This window comes from Oncorhynchus clarkii, chromosome 17 (genome assembly GCF_045791955.1).
Source record: "Oncorhynchus clarkii lewisi isolate Uvic-CL-2024 chromosome 17, UVic_Ocla_1.0, whole genome shotgun sequence".
NCBI lineage: Eukaryota > Metazoa > Chordata > Actinopteri > Salmoniformes > Salmonidae > Oncorhynchus > Oncorhynchus clarkii.
In genome coordinates, this window is record NC_092163.1 from 56860309 (window position 1) to 56882769 (window position 22461).

Consider the following 22461-nt stretch of genomic DNA (forward strand, 5'->3'; position numbering starts at 1 on the left):
CTTCTTTCCATAACCCTCATAACCCAATGACTGTTACTGCTGTGTGTGTAGACACAGACTACATTGACTTGTATCTGAGTTTCCTGTCTTGTGTGCAGGAGAGGATGGGGACGGCTATGAGACAGACCACCAGGACTACTGTGAGGTGTGCCAGCAGGGAGGGGAGATCATCCTGTGTGACACCTGTCCCAAAGCTTACCACCTGGTGTGTCTGGACCCCGAGCTGGAGAAGGCCCCCGAGGGCAAGTGGAGCTGCCCCCACTGTGTGAGTAGTACACCTTAACCTTGACTGTCACTAAACACAACAGCAGTACATCATCCCTATCACATTATGACAGAAGTGCATTGTTACAACAAAGTACATTATCACTATCCCTCATCTGTGCATTCAGGAGAAGGAGGGCATCCAGTGGGAGGCCAAAGATGATGATGATGATGAGGAGGAGGAGGTTGCGGTTGAGGAAGAGGATGACCACCTGGAGTTCTGCAGAGTGTGTAAAGATGGAGGGGAGTTGCTGTGCTGTGACACCTGCCCCTCCTCCTATCATATCCACTGCCTCAACCCTCCCCTGCCTGAGATACCCAATGGGGAGTGGCTGTGCCCAAGGTGCATGGTGAGTGGCAAGTTATCCCACCAATCAGTGTTCAGTCAGTGTCACATGCTCCACAATGGTCCAGTTAATGAACCATGTTATTTGTGAGAATGCACGTTGCTCTCCATTAATAAAATAGACTGCTGGAAACAAAATGGAAAGTGTCACTCTGTGCAGGCTCCCAAGAGAGAACAGAGATAGACTAATGAGGATAATACCATTCTGTCTCACATAACTCTCTTTCCCCCTCTAGTGCCCACCTCTGAAGGGGAAGGTACAGAGGATTCTCCACTGGACTTGGGGGGATCCCCCCTTACCCACTGAGGTGCTCCCTGGCCCTGATGGAGAGATGGTGGACCCGCTGGTCAAGCCCCCCCTGAAGGGCCATCCGGAGAGGGAACTGTTTGTCAAGTGGGCTGGTCTCTCCTACTGGCACTGCTCCTGGGTCAGCGAACTACAGGTGAGACTATAATCTGTCTGTTTGTCTGACTGCTGCTGACTGCTGGGGGTTTGTCAGAGTTATCACAGTGTTTGAAAGTCAGCCATGTTCAAATATAGTGGCTTACAAGCAGGGCCGTGCGCAGGTGCTCCAATTCTTTTTTTAAAGGACACTCCCCTTGAAAAATAAATCATCGACTTTCATAATTCATATCTAGAAATTCATAACAGGCCTACTAACTGCCTCTGTAACGAATGTTTTCATTTTTTATCGTATGGTTATTTATTTCTCAAACAACACACTCACTCATCACAATTTTTAAGCAAGCTAGTTAGAGTGAAGAGGAAATTATAGTCCTGAAAAAGCTTTCCAGTTTCACTGACCTACCCAATGATGTACAGCTCACTCACTGGCGATGGCCGATGCGCTCGTGCCAAAAGCCTACCTCCCTCTTGTTTTACTTTTTAAAACAATGCTCGCTCAAAATACCTATTTGGAAGTTGATAAAATATGTTCGTAGCCTACAGCAGAAAGATTTCTCTTTTCAGCAGGAGCCATTTGCTTTCCAACCTGTTATTCTGCAATTTTATTTGAAATATTGCAAAAGGACTGTTTTGTCTGCTTGCTGTTAGCTGTACGCTACACATTGTTCTTGGGCTACACACAATCCAAAGCTTTAAAAAAACTAAGCTATTGTTCCCTCTGCTACCTCACTGCAAGCAGTATTAATGCACCAGGTCTGGAACCAATAGGACCCTGAACAGCTTCTACCCCCAAGCCATATGACTTCTAAACAAGACTGCTAAATAGCTAATCAAATGGCTAGCCATGTTATTGTCTGCTCCCCGTATTCTCTATAGCGATGTTATTTTCTACTCCCTGTATCCTGTATAGACATGTTATTGTCTGCTCCCCGTATTCTCTATAGCCATGTTATTTTCTACTCCCTGTATACTGTATAGACATGTTATTGTCTGCTCCCCGTATTCTCTATAGCCATGTTATTTTCTACTCCCTGTATCCTGTATAGACATGTTATTGTCTGCTCCCCGTATTCTCTATAGCCATGTTATTGTCTGCTCCCTATATTCTCTATAGCCATGTTATTTTCTACTCCCTGTATCCTGTATAGACATGTTATTGTCTGCTCCCCGTATTCTCTATAGCCATGTTATTTTCTACTCCCTGTATTCTCTATAGCCATGTTATTGTCTGCTCCCTGTATTCTCTATAGCCATGTTATTGTCTACTCCCTGTATTCTCTATAGACATGTTATTGTCTGCTCCCCGTATTCTCTATAGCGATGTTATTTTCTACTCCCTGTATTCTCTATAGACATGTTATTGTCTACTCCCTGTATTCTATATAGCCATGTTATTTTCTACTCCCTGTATACTGTATAGACATGTTATTGTCTGCTCCCTGTATACTGTATAGACATGTTATTTTCTACTCCCTGTATACTGTATAGACATGTTATTTTCTACTCCCTGTATACTGTATAGACATGTTATTTTCTACTCCCTGTATACTGTATAGACATGTTATTTTCTACTCCCTGTATACTGTATAGACATGTTATTTTCTACTCCCTGTATACTGTATAGACATGTTATTTTCTACTCCCTGTATACTGTATAGACATGTTATTGTCTGCTCCCTGTATTCTCTATAGCCATGTTATTTTCTACTCCCTGTATCCTGTATAGACATGTTATTGTCTGCTCCCCGTATTCTCTATAGCCATGTTATTTTCTACTCCCTGTATTCTCTATAGCCATGTTATTGTCTGCTCCCTGTATTCTCTATAGCCATGTTATTGTCTACTCCCTGTATTCTCTATAGACATGTTATTGTCTGCTCCCTGTATTCTCTATAGCGATGTTATTTTCTACTCCCTGTATACTGTATAGACATGTTATTTTCTACTCCCTGTATACTGTATAGACATGTTATTGTCTGCTCCCTGTATACTGTATAGACATGTTATTTTCTACTCCCTGTATACTGTATAGACATGTTATTTTCTACTCCCTGTATACTGTATAGACATGTTATTGTCTGCTCCCTGTATACTGTATAGACATGTTATTTTCTACTCCCTGTATACTGTATAGACATGTTATTTTCTACTCCCTGTATACTGTATAGACATGTTATTTTCTACTCCCTGTATACTGTATAGACATGTTATTTTCTACTCCCTGTATACTGTATAGACATGTTATTTTATACTCCCTGTATACTGTATAGACATGTTATTTTCTACTCCCTGTATACTGTATAGACATGTTATTTTCTACTCCCTGTATCCTGTATAGACATGTTATTTTCTACTCCCTGTATACTGTATAGACATGTTATTTTCTACTCCCTGTATACTGTATAGACATGTTATTTTCTACTCCCTGTATACTGTATAGACATGTTATTTTCTACTCCCTGTATACTGTATAGACATGTTATTTTCTACTCCCTGTATTCTCTATAGACATGTTATTTTCTACTCCCTGTATACTGTATAGACATGTTATTTTCTACTCCCTGTATACTGTATAGACATGTTATTTTCTACTCCCTGTATACTGTATAGACATGTTATTTTCTACTCCCTGTATACTGTATAGACATGTTATTTTCTACTCCCTGTATACTGTATAGACATGTTATTTTCTACTCCCTGTATACTGTATAGACATGTTATTTTCTACTCCCTGTATACTGTATAGACATGTTATTTTCTACTCCCTGTATACTGTATAGACATGTTATTTTCTACTCCCTGTATCCTGTATAGACATGTTATTTTCTACTCCCTGTATACTGTATAGACATGTTATTTTCTACTCCCTGTATACTGTATAGACATGTTATTTTCTACTCCCTGTATACTGTATAGACATGTTATTTTCTACTCCCTGTATACTGTATAGACATGTTATTTTCTACTCCCTGTATACTGTATAGACATGTTATTTTCTACTCCCTGTATACTGTATAGACATGTTATTTTCTACTCCCTGTATACTGTATAGACATGTTATTTTCTACTCCCTGTATACTGTATAGACATGTTATTTTCTACTCCCTGTATACTGTATAGACATGTTATTGTCTGCTCCCTGTATTCTCTATAGCCATGTTATTTTCTACTCCCTGTATCCTGTATAGACATGTTATTGTCTGCTCCCCGTATTCTCTATAGCCATGTTATTTTCTACTCCCTGTATTCTCTATAGCCATGTTATTGTCTGCTCCCTGTATTCTCTATAGCCATGTTATTGTCTACTCCCTGTATTCTCTATAGACATGTTATTGTCTGCTCCCCGTATTCTCTATAGCGATGTTATTTTCTACTCCCTGTATTCTCTATAGACATGTTATTGTCTGCTCCCTGTATTCTCTATAGCGATGTTATTTTCTACTCCCTGTATACTGTATAGACATGTTATTTTCTACTCCCTGTATACTGTATAGACATGTTATTGTCTGCTCCCTGTATACTGTATAGACATGTTATTTTCTACTCCCTGTATACTGTATAGACATGTTATTTTCTACTCCCTGTATACTGTATAGACATGTTATTGTCTGCTCCCTGTATACTGTATAGACATGTTATTTTCTACTCCCTGTATACTGTATAGACATGTTATTTTCTACTCCCTGTATACTGTATAGACATGCTATTTTCTACTCCCTGTATACTGTATAGACATGTTATTTTCTACTCCCTGTATACTGTATAGACATGTTATTTTCTACTCCCTGTATACTGTATAGACATGTTATTTTCTACTCCCTGTATACTGTATAGACATGTTATTTTATACTCCCTGTATCCTGTATAGACATGTTATTTTCTACTCCCTGTATACTGTATAGACATGTTATTTTCTACTCCCTGTATACTGTATAGACATGTTATTTTCTACTCCCTGTATACTGTGTAGACATGTTATTTTCTACTCCCTGTATACTGTATAGACATGTTATTTTCTACTCCCTGTATTCTCTATAGACATGTTATTTTCTACTCCCTGTATACTGTATAGACATGTTATTTTCTACTCCCTGTATACTGTATAGACATGTTATTTTCTACTCCCTGTATACTGTATAGACATGTTATTTTCTACTCCCTGTATACTGTATAGACATGTTATTTTCTACTCCCTGTATACTGTATAGACATGTTATTTTCTACTCCCTGTATACTGTATAGACATGTTATTTTCTACTCCCTGTATACTGTATAGACATGTTATTTTCTACTCCCTGTATACTGTATAGACATGTTATTTTCTACTCCCTGTATACTGTATAGACATGTTATTTTCTACTCCCTGTATACTGTATAGACATGTTATTTTCTACTCCCTGTATACTGTATAGACATGTTATTTTCTACTCCCTGTATACTGTATAGACATGTTATTTTCTACTCCCTGTATACTGTATAGACATGTTATTTTCTACTCCCTGTATACTGTATAGACATGTTATTTTCTACTCCCTGTATACTGTATAGACATGTTATTTTCTACTCCCTGTATACTGTATAGACATGTTATTTTCTACTCCCTGTATACTGTATAGACATGTTATTTTCTACTCCCTGTATACTGTATAGACATGTTATTTTCTACTCCCTGTATACTGTATAGACATGTTATTTCCTACTCATTATTTTCCATTATTATAATATCTTATCTTTAACTGTGCATTGTTGGAAAAGGACTCATAAGTAAGCACTTCACTGTTAGTCTACACCTGTTGTCTACAAATCATGTGACAAATAATATTTGATTTGATTTGACATTTTAGGCCTACTCATGATGTAGTAGACTATTCAGAATTATTTATTCTCTTTCTGATCAGGAAATAAATGAAGTGCTGCACCTAGGCTATCAGACAATCAAACCAAATATTGATGATGTAAATCAGGTGTTATCAAGTGTTATGCTGCTGTGGCAGTACTGTTGATATTTACACTAAGTAGCTTGCTACTCACACTCAACCTGTGACTGCATTTCAAGCCATGCATGTTTGGATACCGGGCGTGCGCAATCTCCGTACAGGCAAGGGTGGGGGGTGGTGAACTTGGGGGCAGTGGGTTCAGAACAACAACAACAAAAACAGTATACAAATGTTTTTATAATTATACCACCACTGTTTGTGGACTTGCCTGCTTACAAGACAACACGTCACAGCACATTGCCACAAATATGACAAGAATATGGAAGGCAACTTCATGTCATACTTTTTCCGCAGCATTGTTGGTTAAGCCATGCCCTTGTCTCTGGTGTGTGCAGTTAGAGCTGTACCATGCGGTGATGTACCGTAACTACCAGCGGAAGAACGACATGGACGAGCCCCCTCCGTACGACTACGGCTCTGGGGAGGAGGAGCTGAACAACGAGAAGAGGAAGAGTAAAGACCTGCAGTATGCTGCCATGGAGGAGAGATTCTACCGCTACGGCATCAAGCCAGAGTGGATGGTCATCCACAGGATCATCAACCACAGGTGCTCACTTCATACACACACTGTCCTCTCCCTATAGGGACTTTCTCTCACCCAGACTCACACTCACCACTTTATATACAATGGAGTAAAGACAGTCATATCTACAGCATCATAAAACATATTTGTCCCAGGTTTGAAATGTGTACAAGTAATTGTCTTTGTATTCTGAGGTTCAATCCAAAAGCTCACAGAGTTTTGACTGTCATTGTTCCTTGCGTTCCCTGCAGTTATGATAAGGATGGAGATGTGCACTACATGATCAAGTGGAGAGACCTGCCCTATGACCAGTGCACCTGGGAGGTGGATGACTTTGACGTCCCTGAGTATCACCACAGCAAACACTCCTACTGGGACCACAGGTCAGCTCAGATCTCACACTTTGTTTTATCTCTCTCTCTCTGTCGCTCTCTCTGTCTCTATCTTTCTTTCCCTCTGTGTCTCGCTCTCCCTCTCTCTCTGTCTCTCTCTTTCCCTCTGTGTCTCTGTCTCGCTCTCTCTTTTTCCCTGTGTCTCTCTATCCCTCTCTCTGTGTCTCTGTCTCGCTCTCCCTCTCTCTCTCTCTCTCTTTCCCTCTGTGTCTGTCTCGCTCTCTCTTTTTCCCTCTGTCTCTCTATCCCTCTCTCTGTGTCTCTGTCTCGCTCTCCCTCTCTGTGTCTCTCTCGCTCTCTCTAGTACACACACAAGCATATTTGTTTCACATGATTTCACATCCTGAGTTGACTATTTGTTAATGTCTACTGTGATTTGACAGGGAGCAGATGATTGGTGATGACCAGCACCCCTTAGTGGTGAGAAAGGGAAAGAAGGGTAAAGATGAGGAGAAGAGGAGGGAGAGAGAAATCCCCCCTGATGCCCCAATTATAGATGTGAGTGGCCATCATTACTAGGGACTAAAACATACAGTCCTATTAGGTTAACAATCAACTGATATACCTCTGGTTGTTCTCTCTCTGTCACTAGCCTACCATCAAGTTTGAACATCAACCATGGTACATCAATGCCACTGGGGGCACCCTGCATCCGTACCAGTTGGAGGGTCTGAACTGGTTACGGTTCTCCTGGGCACAGGGCACAGACACTATCCTGGCAGACGAGATGGGCCTGGGCAAGACTGTCCAGACCATTGTCTTCCTCTACTCACTCTACAAGGAGGTGGGTGAGGAGGACAGGCTCATACAGAACAGGGGTCTATTTGTTTGGTATTAATGTTCTATGACGTTATTAAAGGACACGTTTTCTTTTTTACAACCAAATGTCTATTTTTGATGTAAATAACATTTTATAGAAGGGTCCAGACACCTTTTTCTATAACATACCATTTTCATCAAAAATAGACATTTGGTTGTATAAACGAAAACTTCTCCTTTGGGTAAATACAACACAATAGAATCAGTACTGTTTAAAGTAGTACAATTTATGTTGCATATATTGTCAAATAGTATCTTTAGTCATGACTGAAACATGCCCCCCCCCCTTCAGGGTCACTCCAAAGGGCCATACCTGGTCAGTGCCCCCCTGTCCACCATCATCAACTGGGAGAGGGAGTTTGAGATGTGGGCCCCAGACTTCTATGTGGTCACTTACACTGGGGACAAAGATAGCCGAGCGGTCATCAGGGAGAACGAGTTCACTTTTGAGGACAGTACAGTCAAGACAGGCCGCAAGGTCTTCCGTATGAAGGTATCCCCATGAACTACAGTTACAATGTATTAAATCTCAGTGAACATCGACAAGCGTGTAATTTACATTGAAAGGAGAGTGGTTGTCATATCTAGAATCTCTATTTTGGTCTTGACAGAAAGATAGTGCCATCAAGTTCCATGTGTTGTTGACATCATATGAGCTGATTACCATTGATCAGACCATTCTGGGCTCCATTAACTGGGCCTGTCTGGTGGTGGACGAGGCCCACAGACTGAAGAACAACCAATCAAAGGTAACCCACCTCAAATTAAACCAATGCGTTCAACAAATTGATGGAATTGGTCATTATTGTATTTGTCACTGGTAAATTGTCTAATAGTCCGTTTCTTAAGATCTAAATTCTGATTTCTTTACAATCTATTATCAATATATTATCCATCTCCTCCCTTTCAACTTCATCAACCTCGTATATAATTATTACTCAACTCTATTTGTGGCTTGGTTGAGCCTCTAATGTCTCTTGTCACTGTACCTTAGTTTTTCAGAATCCTCAACGGTTATAAGATCTACTATAAGCTGCTACTGACTGGCACTCCTCTGCAGAACAACCTGGAGGAGCTGTTTCACCTGCTCAACTTCCTCACCCCAGAGAGATTTAAGTAAGAGCTGTACTGTACCCCCCACTGGGGCCCCTCCATTAGCCTGGCAGTCTGCCTATGGGGCCTGCTATCTGCTGCTGTAGCAGAGCGTAAAGAGCTACTGCTTAGGGAGATGCAATGGTGACCACAGGGTCCTCCTTACAGTACTGCCTGAAGCCAAGGCTTCCATTGCTCATTTTAACATCGACTGTACCATCTTTAAAAGGTAAACTGTTTTGCTGTGTCTGTGCTCTCTCTTTCGGCAGTAACCTGGAGGGCTTTCTGGAAGAGTTTGCAGACATCTCCAAGGAGGACCAGATCAAGAAGCTGCATGACCTGCTGGGCCCACACATGCTCAGGAGACTGAAGGCTGATGTCTTCAAGAACATGCCTTCCAAGACAGAGCTCATTGTACGAGTGGAGCTCAGCCCCATGCAGAAGTTAGTTAGTCCTCTTCTAGTACTTTTCTATTGGACCTCCCATTGTTGTATAAAACCTCTTCTGAGTTGTACCCCCAGGCTTAATCCGCCTCTCACCTTTTGACCTCTGACTAACAGGAAGTACTACAAGTTCATCCTGACGCGGAACTTTGAGGCGCTCAACTCCAAGGGCGGGGGCAACCAGGTGTCCCTTCTCAACATCATGATGGACCTAAAGAAGTGTTGCAACCACCCCTACCTGTTCCCAGTGGCAGCCATGGTGAGGGAGGAGGGAGGGGAGAGGGAGTGATGAGGAGGAGAGAGGGCAAAGGGAAGTTATGTTTTGTAGAAGTTTATAGGTTGCCAACATGCAGGTATTTGTGTTTATCAGTGAGAGTTGACTGTCTGTGTGTGAGGTGCTGTGCTTTCTCATTGGGTTATTTGCTCTTTGTGTAAATGCAGGAGGCGCCAGTGTTACCCAATGGCTCTTATGATGGGAACCAGCTGGTCAAGTCCTCAGGCAAACTCACCCTGCTCCAGAAGATGCTGAAGAAACTCAAAGATGAAGGACACAGAGTTCTCATCTTCTCGCAGATGACTAAGATGCTGGATCTGCTTGAGGACTTTCTGGAATACGAGGGCTACAAATATGAACGCATCGATGGAGGCATCACAGGGGGGCTACGACAGGAGGCTATCGACCGCTTCAATGGTGAGTTACGCTGCTGTTCTGTCTTTGTCCAGCAGGGAGCAGCACAGACAGCACTTATACTCACACACTTGCGTACACACTCCATGACTGTGTGACTTAATTTCTACTGCAGCACCGGGCGCACAGCAGTTCTGCTTCCTGCTCTCCACCCGAGCTGGAGGCCTGGGCATCAACCTAGCCACGGCAGACACCGTCATCATCTACGACTCAGACTGGAACCCTCACAACGATATCCAGGTACTGTGGGACATGGTACACACTAAGACAGTCTATATAATAAACTGTCGTCTGTATGCATTAGAACCCTCACAGAGTTGTGAATAGTCTCTTTCCATTTCTCTTCCTCCTTGACACGCTGTTCTGTTTCTGTCTCTGTCTCTGCTCCTCTCACTCTCCCTCCCTCCATCTCTCTGCTGCAGGCATTCAGCAGGGCCCACCGTATAGGTCAGAACAAGAAGGTGATGATCTATCGCTTTGTGACACGGGCCAGCGTGGAGGAGCGTATCACCCAGGTGGCCAAGAGGAAGATGATGTTGACCCACCTTGTGGTGAGGCCCGGCCTGGGCTCCAAAACCGGCTCCATGTCCAAACAGGAGCTGGACGACATCCTCAAGTTTGGCACTGAGGAGCTCTTCAAGGATGAGATGGAGGCGGCCGCTCGGGCCATGGGTTCCCACCAGAAACTGTGTAAGTCTAATGATGCGCGTACTGACTACACTGACTACAATGTGTCACAACTATAATTCATTTCTGTATGAAAAAGTCAAACCTGTTTTGCCAGGGACATATTGTAGTTTTTAACTGATTTGAACAAGATGTAAGTCTGTCTTCCTCTGACACAGTATATTGTGAATCGTGTGTTTACTCCAGGGGACATAAAGGATGGAGATGAGGGCAGTGTCATTCACTATGATGACAATGCCATCTCCAAGCTGCTGGACCGTAGCCAGAATGCCACGGAGGACACTGAGATCCAGAACATGAACGAATACCTCAGCTCCTTCAAGGTGGCCCAGTATGTGGTCAAAGACGAGGACGCGGAGGTAAGGACACACACACTCAGTCAGCATTGGAGGTGTCTATGTCTAGGAGTGGCTCTGTTATGTATTCTCACAGTGTGTGTATGTGTTTTCAGACGTCTCTCTTCATTGTATTCTCACTTTAATCAGTAGTAGCTAAGGTAACCACTTTGTTTACCCAGTAGTATCCTTGTTTCCTTGTTCACTATTCTCACTGTGTGTGTGTTCCTGTGTGTGTCTGTGGGTGTGCGTGTGTTCAGGAGGAGCCCCAGCGGGAGATCATTAAGCAGGAGGAGAATGTGGATCCAGACTACTGGGAGAAGCTGCTGAGGCACCACTATGAGCAGCAGCAGGAGGACCTGGCCCGTAACCTGGGCAAAGGCAAACGCATCCGCAAGCAGGTCAACTACAACGACACGTCTCAGGAGGACCAAGGTTTGCCCCATACTGTACTGTACACTCTGGCCTGCATTTCTCTTCTGCTTTAACAGGAACTATATGCTTATTCCCCCTCCTAGGGAAAAGTTTAGTGAACTAAGCATCCCTCTAGATATACCTCTGGTAACACGAGTGGCACACTATACCTCTTTTTGGTTATGTGTGTATAACTATAGCAGCTTGCTTGAAAATAGTGACACATTTAGAAGCTGTATTGCTTTATATTGTTTTAGCTTTACAGTATGTGTTGAGGTGCTCTTTAACACGATCCCCATAGTTCAACAATAGGTATTTGAGACTGAAGGGGAACTGTTTTAAAACCCATCTAAAGCAAAAGCACACTCAGAGACGAAGTGTTGATGAAGAGCACAGTCCACCAGTGTAGTGGCTGGGAGGACCGAGCAGACAGAGGCTCTGCTGCTAGTCGGTAGTAGTCAGTAGAGGATGCCTGCCCCCTAGTGGAGTAGTGTGCATGCCCACTGTAGTGGTCTGCAGTGCCAGCCCCCCCCCCCCCCCCCCCCCCCCTAGTGGGCCCCTGCAGAAGTGAATGCACTGTGCTGTTTCTCTCTGATCTGATCTGTGGCTCAGAGTGGCAGGATGATCTTTCAGACAATCATTCCGAGTACTCCGTGGGGTCCGAGGACGAGGACGAAGATTTCGAGGAGAGGCCGGAAGGTGGGTGTCAATGAGACCTGCGTAATCACTACGTTATAGATTACTCGCTCAGTGCCAGCTCTGCTCTGTGTAGATGGGCCTGGAACCTATCATTGGTAAGATGTTACTGAGGCACCTGTCTGATGGTGGGGGCGTTTCTCTGTAGGTGGGCGCAGGCACTCTCGCAGACAGCTGAAGAGTGACAGGGACAAACCTCTGCCACCCCTGCTGGCACGCGTAGGGGGCAACATCGAGGTAAGGAAGGAAGCACTCTGGTTTATTTTAGTAGACAACGTGTGTGCGTGTTGATTTGACTAGTGGGTATAATGCCCTGTGCCAGGTGCTGGGGTTCAACACCCGTCAGCGGAAGGCCTTCCTCAATGCTATCATGCGCTGGGGCATGCCTCCTCAGGACGCCTTCAACTCTCACTGGCTGGTCAGAGACCTGAGAGGGAAGAGTGAGAAAGAGTTCAGGTATTTAAAGCTCATCTTGTATTCAGGAGTATTTTAACTGGGATTCAACGGCATCTCAACAGTCTCTACTGTTCACCATTACGTCCCATTCAAATGCATACCCGTCTGTGTACGATGTCTCCCTGTCTCTCTAGGGCCTATGTGTCCCTGTTCATGAGACATCTTTGTGAGCCGGGGGCAGACGGAGCGGAGACCTTTGCAGACGGTGTCCCACGAGAGGGGCTGTCCCGCCAACATGTCCTCACCAGGATCGGAGTTATGTCTCTGGTCAGGAAAAAGGTACACATCAACCAATCACATAAATTAAACCCAGCAGAAAACAACTAGTTCCCCTCCTAACTGGGATGAGCAATGTTTAGATTTAGTAAGGCTGGTTCCCTGCCTTTAGCATATGGTTTTAGATAGCATGCCTTCAATACAAAGTCTAGAATGGTGGAGAAACCCAGTGTCCTCTCATAGATTGTTAACTCATTGTTGTGTCTGTATCCAGGTCCAGGAGTTTGAGCATGTCAATGGAAAGTACAGCACTCCAGACCTGATCCCACTTGGACTAGAGTTGAAGAAACTGACTGAGAGTCTGTCCTCTGACCCCAACACCCCTGTCCCTGCCAGCCCTGCAGCCACACCCCAGCCTCCTGGCACTCCTGTCCCACCAGGTCAGAGTCACATTTGTTTTTTAGTTTTTTGCCAGGTTAATCTCATTGAGATAAACATTTTAAAAACTATTTTCCAAGAGAGACCTGGCCAAAATAGCAGCACACAGTTTCAGACATAATTACAACATAAAACACAAAGCACCACAGTTTAAAAACATGCATTTACACATTGAGCAGGCAATAAATATTTGGGAAGGTGTGGTGCATCTAAGGGTCAAAACATTCAGCCCCTCACTTTATTGTCCACCAGAGATTTGAGCCTAACTTTGAACTCATTCAAGAAGACCAGCTCCTGCAGTTTCATGTCCATTTGTAGCTTCTTGTAGTGTGTGTGTTTGTTTGTGTGTGTGTGTGTGTGTGTGTTTCACTTATGTTAGTTCATTAGATTTATTTAACAGGAAATGAGAGACAATGTTGGTGATTGATTTGCTGTTTTTACAGAGAAGATGGACTCAACCTCAGGGCCTACTGAAGACAAGGAGACCACAGAATTAGAGTACAAGAAACTACCAGAACTGGAGGTCAGAGTTCACTCCTCTTCTTCTGAAATGTTCCTTAATTGCCCTGTCTCTTATCCTTCTTATCCCTCTATCTTTTACTGTCTTCATACTGTTATTTTCCCCTACATCTAATTGAATCGTTCTTATAATTCAAAACATATGCCACCTTCTAACTATCACCTTTTAATGTAAACTGACTCTCTGTCTCTCTCTCTCACTCTTTCTTTCTCCCCCATCTGTCTCTTCCTCTCCGTCTGTGATGGTTGTCTCTCCAGACTAATCTAAGTACAGAGTCATCTTCCCAGGTAGAGAAGACGGACAAGGCTGCTGACAGGGATGAGACAGTGAAGTGCAGCACAGAGGACAAACCAGTCTCCTCAGAGGAGAGTAGTGAAAGGACACCCTCCACACTTCCAGAGCCATTCACCAATCCTAAAGAGCCTCCATCCAAACAGACAGAGCTGTCGTCCAATCAAAGCTCACCAAAAGGTGAGTGGTGCATTACATGGTTATTATGATCCAATGAGATGTAAATGGTTAATGTATTGGCTTTGGTTTGTCCCACCTCATAAAAGTCAGTTGTGACATTTCTCTGTTTTGATTTGGCCATGGCCCCTAGCGGAGCCTTGTAGAGAGACAGAGAAGTCTTTAGATAAAGGAGACAGTGATCCTGCCCCAGCCAAACCTGAGGAAAAGGAACTGAAGCCAGGTAAATGCAGAACAAGAAAAACCTGAAAAAATTCTCACTCTTTGAGTAGCAAGAGTGAAAGACACATTACTGTATATTAGTGAGGTAACACCTTTTCCTGAGGGTGGAACTCAAAAATGGAATCTTGTCAATCCATTTACTTAGTTTTTTCAGACGAGCCCAAGAGCGAGGACATGCCAGTGCCCGAGGGCAGGCTTAATGGTGAGAAAGAAGCACAGGAGGAGACGGAGGACATCAGGAGGGAGGTGGAGAAGAACGGCTTCAAAATGAGGTTCATGTTCAACATCGCCGACGGAGGCTTCACAGGTGAGGGATGAGCAGGAGATACAGGTAGTATAATAATTTAATATATGCCATTTAGCAGACACTTGTATCCAAAGCACTTATTCGTGCATGTATTTTTTGTATGGGTGGCCCCAGCAGGAATCAAACCTACAATCCTGGTGTTACAAGCGCCATGCTCTACCAATTGAGCCATACAGGACAGCTAAGGTATAGGAAGGAACACTACATGTTTGGTCAGGTCTAATGTTTGTTAATCTCTGTCAGAGCTACACACCCTGTGGCAGAACGAGGAGCGGGCCGCTGTGTCATCTGGGAAGATGTATGACATCTGGCACCGTCGCCACGACTACTGGTTGCTGGCTGGCATCGTAACGTATCCTTCCTCTGCATCTTACAGAGCTGGTCAGAATTCACAGTGCACAGTAATTCACTTGTCTGGTCTCAGAGGAGCTGAAGTCTTAAAGCTATTTGTGATGTGAAGTTCTTTTATAATGTTTGTTTTCACTGATGGGGGAACCTCAGACATGGCTATGCCCGCTGGCAGGACATTCAGAACGACCCACGTTATGCCATCCTCAATGAGCCCTTCAAGACTGAGATGCACAAGGGGAACTACCTGGAGATGAAGAACAAGTTCCTGGCTCGCCGCTTTAAGGTGAGATGCTTCTTGCTGTCATAAAAACACATTTGTGAACATCCTGAATCTGAATAGTGGGCAAAACAACATTCAATATCTCTCTCTCTTTCTCTCTCTCTCTCTGTCTTTCTGTCTCTCTGTCTCTGTCTCTGTCTCCGTGTGTGCATGCTGGGAGCATTTTGTAGTTGAGAGGCCGTGTGGAGGGCTCTGTCCATACTTATTTTCTTGATTCTTTCCTTGGTCTTTTCTTTCATTTTTTTTTCCTATGGTGGAGGATTAAAGCACTGTTAGTTTAGTGGTATCCACTGTTAGTTTAGTGGTATCCACTGTTAGTTTAGTGGTATCCACTGTTAGTTTAGTGGTATCCACTGTTAGTTTAGTGGTATCCACTGTTAGTTTAGTGGTATCCACTGTTAGTTTAGTGGTATCCACTGTTAGTTTAGTGGTATCCACTGTTAGTTTAGTGGTATCCACTGTTAGTTTAGTGGTATCCACTGTTAGTTTAGTGGTATCCACTGTTAGTTTAGTGGTATCCACTGTTAGTTTAGTGGTATCCACTGTTAGTTTAGTGGTATCCACTGTTAGTTTAGTGGTATCCACTGTTAGTTTAGTGGTATCCACTGGGTTTTTTAAGTTAGGAAGGAAGAGGATAGCGTTTTAGGGGGCCATGGAATCGCAGGCCGCAGTGGCTGGACCTAGTCATGCTATAGATGGTGGTGTAGATGAGGCTGGGCCTAGTCATGCTATAGATGGTGGTGTAGATGAGGCTGGACCTAGTCATGCTATAGATGGTGGTGTAGATGAGGCTGGACCTAGTCATGCTATAGATGGTGGTGTAGATGAGGCTGGGCCTAGTCATGCTATAGATATTGGTGTAGATGAGGCTGGGCCTAGTCATGCTATAGATATTGGTGTAGATGAGGCTGGGCCTAGTCATGCTATAGATGGTGGTGTAGTTGAGGCTGGGCCTAGTCATGCTATAGATGGTGGTGTAGATGAGGCTGGGCCTAGTCATGCTATAGATGGTGGTGTAGTTGAGGCTGGGCCTAGTCATGCTATAGATATTGGTGTAGATGAGGCTGGGCCTAGTCATGCTATAGATGGTGGTGTGGATGAGGTTGGGCCTAGTCATGCTATAGATATTGGTGTAGATGAGGCTGGGCCTAGTCATGCTATAGATATTGGTGTAGATGAGGCTGGGCCTAGTCATGCTATAGATATTGGTGTAGATGAGGCTGGGCCTAGTCATGCTATAGATATTGGTGTAGATGAGGCTAGGCCTAGTCATGCTATAGATGGTGGTGTGGATGAGGCTGGTCCTAGTCATGACATGGATGGTGGTGTAGATGAGACTGGGTCTAGTCATGCTATAGATGGTGGTGTAGATGAGACTGGGTCTAGTCATGACATGGATGGTGGTGTAGATGAGGCTGGGTCTAGTCATGCTATAGATGGTGGTGTAGATGAGGCTGGGCCTAGTCATGCTATAGATGGTGGTGTAGTTGAGGCTGGGCCTAGTCATGCTATAGATATTGGTGTAGATGAGGCTGGGCCTAGTCATGCTATAGATATTGATATTGCAGCTAGAGAGAAAGGGCAGGTGGTCAGGATGGGAGATGGAGATGAGGATGGCGAGTCTGAGGAGGAGGACGATGAGGATGCTTTTTTTTCAGACTCCTCAATGGGTCCAGAGCTGAGAGGCAGGAGTACAGGTGTTGTTTCTGCAGGAGACACATAGTGATGTGCTGAATGAAGTCGATTGGGGCTCTGGTGGAAAGGGGCAAGTGTGCTGAGCCATGGAACAAATGTTAGTGCAGGGGTGGCAGTCTTTGCACCGTGCCTGGCCGTAAAAATGTGCTCCTCAAAGGAGGTGTGTAGGAGTAGTTTGTAGTAAAATCAAAAAAATGTGTCCTTATAAATGTGTATTGGCCTAACACAGGGAGAGAGTGTCTTAGACAGGAACTCTCACAGGTAGTGCCTGAGGAGACGCTGGTGGTTGGCGGGGACTGGAACTGTACGATGGATTATACAAAAGACTGAAATGGGGAGGAGGTGGATTCAGGCTCAGTGGGGGTGTTAATGGACATCATTAAGCAGTTTGACATAGTGGATGTTTGGAGAACTAAACATCCCAACACAAGATAGTATACATGGGGGAAGGTCTTTGGGGCTAGGGTGAGTGCAGCCCAACACAAGATCGTATACATGGGGGAAGGTCTTTGGGGCTAGGGTGAGTGCAGCCCAACACAAGATCGTATACATGGGGGAAGGTCTTTGGGGCTAGGGTGAGTGCAGCCCAACACAAGATAGTATACATGGGGGAAGGTCTTTGGGGCTAGGGTGAGTGCAGCCCAACACAAGATAGTATACATGGGGGAAGGTCTTTGGGGCTAGGGTGAGTGCAGCCCAACACAAGATCGTATACATGGGGGAAGGTCTTTGGGGCTAGGGTGAGTGCAGCCCAACACAAGATCGTATACATGGGGGAAGGTCTTTGGGGCTAGGGTGAGTGCAGCCCGATCGGTTTTACATGTCCAGGAATCAGAGTAATAGGCTGCTGGGCGCTACCATTCTCCCGGTAGGTTTTTCAGATCACCACATAACCATGGCTCGGCTGTCTGTTTCACCAGGGCATCGGCAGGGATCCTATTGGAAGTTTAATGTAAAGTTCTTACACTTTTTGCTCAGGCTTCCAGACTTTTTGGGAAAGATGGGGGCATCGAAGAGAGGAGTATCAGTCACTGAGTCAATGGTGGGATATTGGAAAAGTCAAAATTAGGCTTTTCTGTCAACAGGATACAGCTCTCTCATCCTCAGAGGCTAGGAGAGTACTGGGGGAACTTGAGCATAGTATCAGTGAAGTGGAGGTAGAGCTGGCGGGGCAAGGCAATGTAGGCCTTCAGGCTAATTTAGCTGAATTATGTAGGGACTTGGGCAGTTTACATAGGGACCTTAGTATAAAACCGTGGAGTTGTTTATGGCAGAACAGTGTGATCCTATGTGTGCTGAGGTTTTGTTTGCAGAACTCCCTAAGCTCTCTCTGGCACATAGGTATGAAATGGACATTCCCATGAACTGGCAGAGGCCATAACCCAAATGTCCCCCGGCCGTGCACTGGGGGTCGATGGACTCCCAGTACAGTTTTACAAAAAATTCTGGGGAATAATTGGACTGGACTTCTTTTGCTTGTTGCATGAGTGCATCGAAGTAGGAGAGTTGCCAATGATCTGTCGTCGGGCTGTTCTGACTCTCTATCCCAAAAAAGGGGACTTGTGTGAACTTGGGTGGCAGTGTAGTGGTTAGAGCGTTGGGCCAGTAACCGAAGGGTTGCTAGATTGAATCCCAGAGCTGACAAGGTAAAAATCTGTTGTTCTGCCCCTGAACAAGGCAGTTAACCCACTGTTCCTAGGCCGTCATTGTAAATAAGAATTTGTTCTTAACTGACTTGCCTAGTTAAATACAATTTGCAAAGGATTTTTAAAAAAGAACTGGAGACCTTGTTAGATTGTAACACTCTGAGCCTGGTGGCGTTTGAGGAGGGGGGGGGGGGGGGGTAAAGCCCTCTACAACCTCTGCATTAAGGTGAGGAACATTAGGAGCCAGGAGTGAAGGCACATCAGTGGCAGGGGGTATATGGGGCGGAGAGAATGGTGGGTCTTAGATGGAGGGGTCTCTGAACTTCCAGTACCTAAAAGGTCAGGGGACCACCAGTGGAGGGTTCTACGAGGAGCCCTGGACACTAACAGCTGGTTGGCACGGGTCGACCCGGGAGTCAGACAGGGGTGTGTCCTTTCTGTGTCATGAGTGAAACTGTGATTCATGTGTTTTCTATGTGCACCAGGTTAATGCCTTTAATGTCTCTGTTGGAATGTCTGTGTGAGAGGTTGGGAGTGGAGTTTACTGTCAGGATGTTTATAATGAGGAACAGGGTCAAAGGTGGGGGGATAACAGACCCTTTACTATTATTTAATGGGATGGTCTCTGCGTGTCTTAGGGTGGAATGTGAGTTCTATAAAATTATAAAAAGTGTGTAGATGTTTCAGGAGACGCAGTGGGGCAAAAAAGTATTTAGTCAGCCACCAATTGTGCAAGTTCTCCCACTTAAAAAGATGCGAGAGGCCTGTAATTTTCATCATAGGTACACTTCAACTATGACAGACAAAATGAGAAAAGAAAATCACATTGTAGGATTTTTAATGAATTTATTTGCAAATTATGGTGTAAAATAAGTATTTGGTCAATAACAAAAGTTTATCTCAATACTTTGTTATATACCCTTTGTTGGCAATGACAGAGGTCAAACGTTTTCTGTAAGTCTTCACAAGGTTTTCACACACTGTTGCTGGTATTTTGGCCCATTCCTCCATGCAGATCTCCTCTAGAGCAGTGATGTTCTCCCTCAAGATGAGTGACTAAATACTTTTTTTGCCCCACTGTATGTTGTGGGGGGGGGGGGGGGGGGGGTTGTCTGTACAGCTGGAGAAGATGGGTTTGATATACGGTTGTAGAAGCAGTGAGATTTGGTTAGTCCAATGTGTTGTTTTATATCGTGGGGTAGAGGGCAGTACAGGGGATATTCATTTTTTAAAGGGGGGGGGGGGGGGGGGGTTTAATAAAATGAAATGAGGATGTATTATTAAAGAAAGACAATGTCAAAAGTCTCTCTCTCTTTTAGCTGTTGGAGCAGGCTCTGGTGATAGAGGAGCAGTTAAGAAGGGCAGCGTACCTGAATATGACCCAGGACCCCAACCACCCGGCTATGGCCTTGAATACCCGCTTTGCTGAGGTGGAGTGTCTGGCTGAGTCCCACCAGCACCTGTCCAAGGAGTCTCTGGCCGGGAACAAGCCAGCCAACGCTGTGCTGCACAAAGGTCTGTCATCTCCCAGTGTGTACACAGCAGCAGGACTAAAACACTGTCTACAAACTCAAGATCTGGGTGAATAAAAATTAAGTATTGCATCAACTGTAGATAAGATTGGATACATTAGTGCATTCTTGTCATTGACGGTGTCTGTGTGTTCCAGTACTGAACCAGCTGGAGGAGCTGCTGAGTGATATGAAGGCAGATGTGACGCGGCTTCCCAACATGTTGTCCCGGATCCCCCCGGTGTCTGCCCGTCTGCAGATGTCTGAGAGGAGCATCCTCAGCCGCCTCACCAGCCGCGGCAACGAACCTCCGCCCCAACAGGTACTGTACAGGCATGGGCTCGGTTATGGTGATAGGTGGGTTAGGATTGGTACAATTAGGTTTAGTTAGGTTGGAGCAAGGTTAGGTTCAGGGTACTGTAGGTTTGGCTTGGTTTAGTTGGGGTGCTTTGGTTTGGTAAGTCATTTTGATTGATATCGTCATTGACAAGATGTGTAAATTGTGTTCTATACTCTACCTCCAGTCGTTCGGCCAGAGCTCATTTGCCTGTTCCCAGATGTACAGCACTGGTTTTGGGGGCAGCTTCCGGGGGCCTGCGGGAGGAGCCATGGTCAACTACAGCCAGATGCCCCTGGGACCCTACGTCAGTGGTAAGAGGCCTGTCTCTGCACGACTGTAGGTCTAACTGTAAGATGAGATGTTCCTTATCTGAACAGCCGAGGACAGAAACTGCAAGATAACTGAAAAAGAAGGAGCACTGTAAGATGAAATGCTGCTCTGTGTCCCTTTCTAATAATATGTTAGGGAATGAAAAGCTTAAAATGTTTTATGTGGGTCATTTATTTTTCTGGGCACCCTTTCTTTGGTATCCCTGTTTGATATCCCTTCACCCCCCTCCCCCCAAATTATTCCCCCCTGGGGCCCCCTCTTCTAGTGTCCAACGGCCCCCCACCCCCGTCCAGCCACCTGGACAAGAAGTCCTGCGACCCGCTGAGGGACGTCACCACCCCTGACCTCAAGTCAGGCAAGCCCAGTGATGTCATCTGTATTGAAGATTAGATCAGCTATCCCAAAATTGATCTGGAGTCAGCCAAGCCCAGGGATGTCAACTATTATATAAATGATTACAGAATCTTCACCCCCCCCCCCCCCCCCCCACCCCCTCCTCATCCTCCCCTCCTGTAAGAAGCTCTCTGTCTATGGATCAGAGGATAAACCTAGGAATAATACACAGATGTATTTATCTATCGTATGAATTGCACTTCTATCTTTCGAGGATTCTACAACATACTTCATGCAGTAGCTATTTGCTTTTATGACTTAGGTTGGTGAGTCAAGCAGAGGAACTGTCTATTAGGATGTGAGAGTCAAACGACCTCAGACGCCCGGCTTCTGCTAACTGACACGTGGAAGGGAAGTGATCTTATAGAATGACTGGAACCGCCCTGTCTGAAGGGGAAAGTATTGGCTACAGGAAGAGCTGCAAAAAGTGAAAGTACACATGGTGGATGAGCCGGTGGAGGTGCCAATGCTCCGGAGCTGCTGTAATGAGAATCATCTGTGTCTATTCATTGACTTTAGGCCTGGCTCTGCTCCTTCATTCTGGGTCTTTTTCTTCTGCGTTCATCTTTTGCCTATTCTTTGTGCATCGGGACCGACCTCTGCTGGAGCAGTGTGCTTTAGCTACGTACACATAGAAGGAAAATAGAACTATGAAGGCATAAGGCTCCCATCCTAGGATAATAGAGATCATAAGTGGGTGCTGATACGGCAGCCAATTCTCTCATTATGTTTACTACGTGTTTGTTTTTATAGTTTTATGGCAGAGCCTTGAGTTGGAACTTGTAAGAATAAGTGTGACTTTAAGGAAGTACAGCTACACTATGCCTCAACCCCTAAAGACTGCCATCTCCCGCCTCTGGAGAAAGGGATCCTAGTTACAGAGCTGCATTAGCTATTAATATACTAAGGGGTTCTCCCTTGTAATGTACATAGTTCAAGAGACTGCTGTTTATTTTGCCTTGCATTGTCATTGTGAATTTGACGCATACATGCATAAAACTGTAACAGGCTGGATTAGTGCAAAAAGTGAAGATCACATAGAAGTTACTAGCCTATTTCTGCAAATGTACATGTATTTCTTTAATATTTGAATGTGATTATTGGCCAACCTCCGGGGCCATGACTAGTGTGTGTTATAAACAGAATTTCCTCCTGTCTGTCATATGGTTGGGATGTCAAGCTAACT

The 22461-nt window shown here is 44.6% G+C and overlaps 1 protein-coding gene across 1 annotated transcript in view; it reads left to right on the top strand.

The window, feature by feature from the left end:
* Nucleotides 1-21351, top strand: part of LOC139371161 (chromodomain-helicase-DNA-binding protein 5-like) — a 47273-nt gene extending 25922 nt beyond the window's left edge. Inside the window, exons 8-39 of the mRNA XM_071111287.1 lie at nt 99-265; nt 393-614; nt 847-1053; nt 6349-6560; nt 6788-6919; nt 7312-7426; nt 7521-7712; nt 8040-8240; nt 8359-8496; nt 8742-8863; nt 9109-9282; nt 9400-9541; nt 9724-9973; nt 10086-10210; nt 10393-10660; nt 10844-11016; nt 11253-11427; nt 12019-12105; nt 12251-12339; nt 12425-12558; nt 12693-12837; nt 13049-13214; nt 13656-13735; nt 13990-14203; nt 14334-14423; nt 14568-14729; nt 14973-15081; nt 15231-15363; nt 20021-20216; nt 20371-20534; nt 20737-20863; nt 21148-21351. Of these exons, the coding sequence (XP_070967388.1) occupies nt 99-265; nt 393-614; nt 847-1053; nt 6349-6560; nt 6788-6919; nt 7312-7426; nt 7521-7712; nt 8040-8240; nt 8359-8496; nt 8742-8863; nt 9109-9282; nt 9400-9541; nt 9724-9973; nt 10086-10210; nt 10393-10660; nt 10844-11016; nt 11253-11427; nt 12019-12105; nt 12251-12339; nt 12425-12558; nt 12693-12837; nt 13049-13214; nt 13656-13735; nt 13990-14203; nt 14334-14423; nt 14568-14729; nt 14973-15081; nt 15231-15363; nt 20021-20216; nt 20371-20534; nt 20737-20863; nt 21148-21272 (5036 nt within the window). The 3' untranslated portion in view covers nt 21273-21351. The remainder of the gene's footprint in view (nt 1-98; nt 266-392; nt 615-846; nt 1054-6348; nt 6561-6787; nt 6920-7311; nt 7427-7520; nt 7713-8039; nt 8241-8358; nt 8497-8741; nt 8864-9108; nt 9283-9399; nt 9542-9723; nt 9974-10085; nt 10211-10392; nt 10661-10843; nt 11017-11252; nt 11428-12018; nt 12106-12250; nt 12340-12424; nt 12559-12692; nt 12838-13048; nt 13215-13655; nt 13736-13989; nt 14204-14333; nt 14424-14567; nt 14730-14972; nt 15082-15230; nt 15364-20020; nt 20217-20370; nt 20535-20736; nt 20864-21147) is intronic.
* The last annotated feature ends 1110 nt before the right edge of the window (nt 21352-22461 follow it).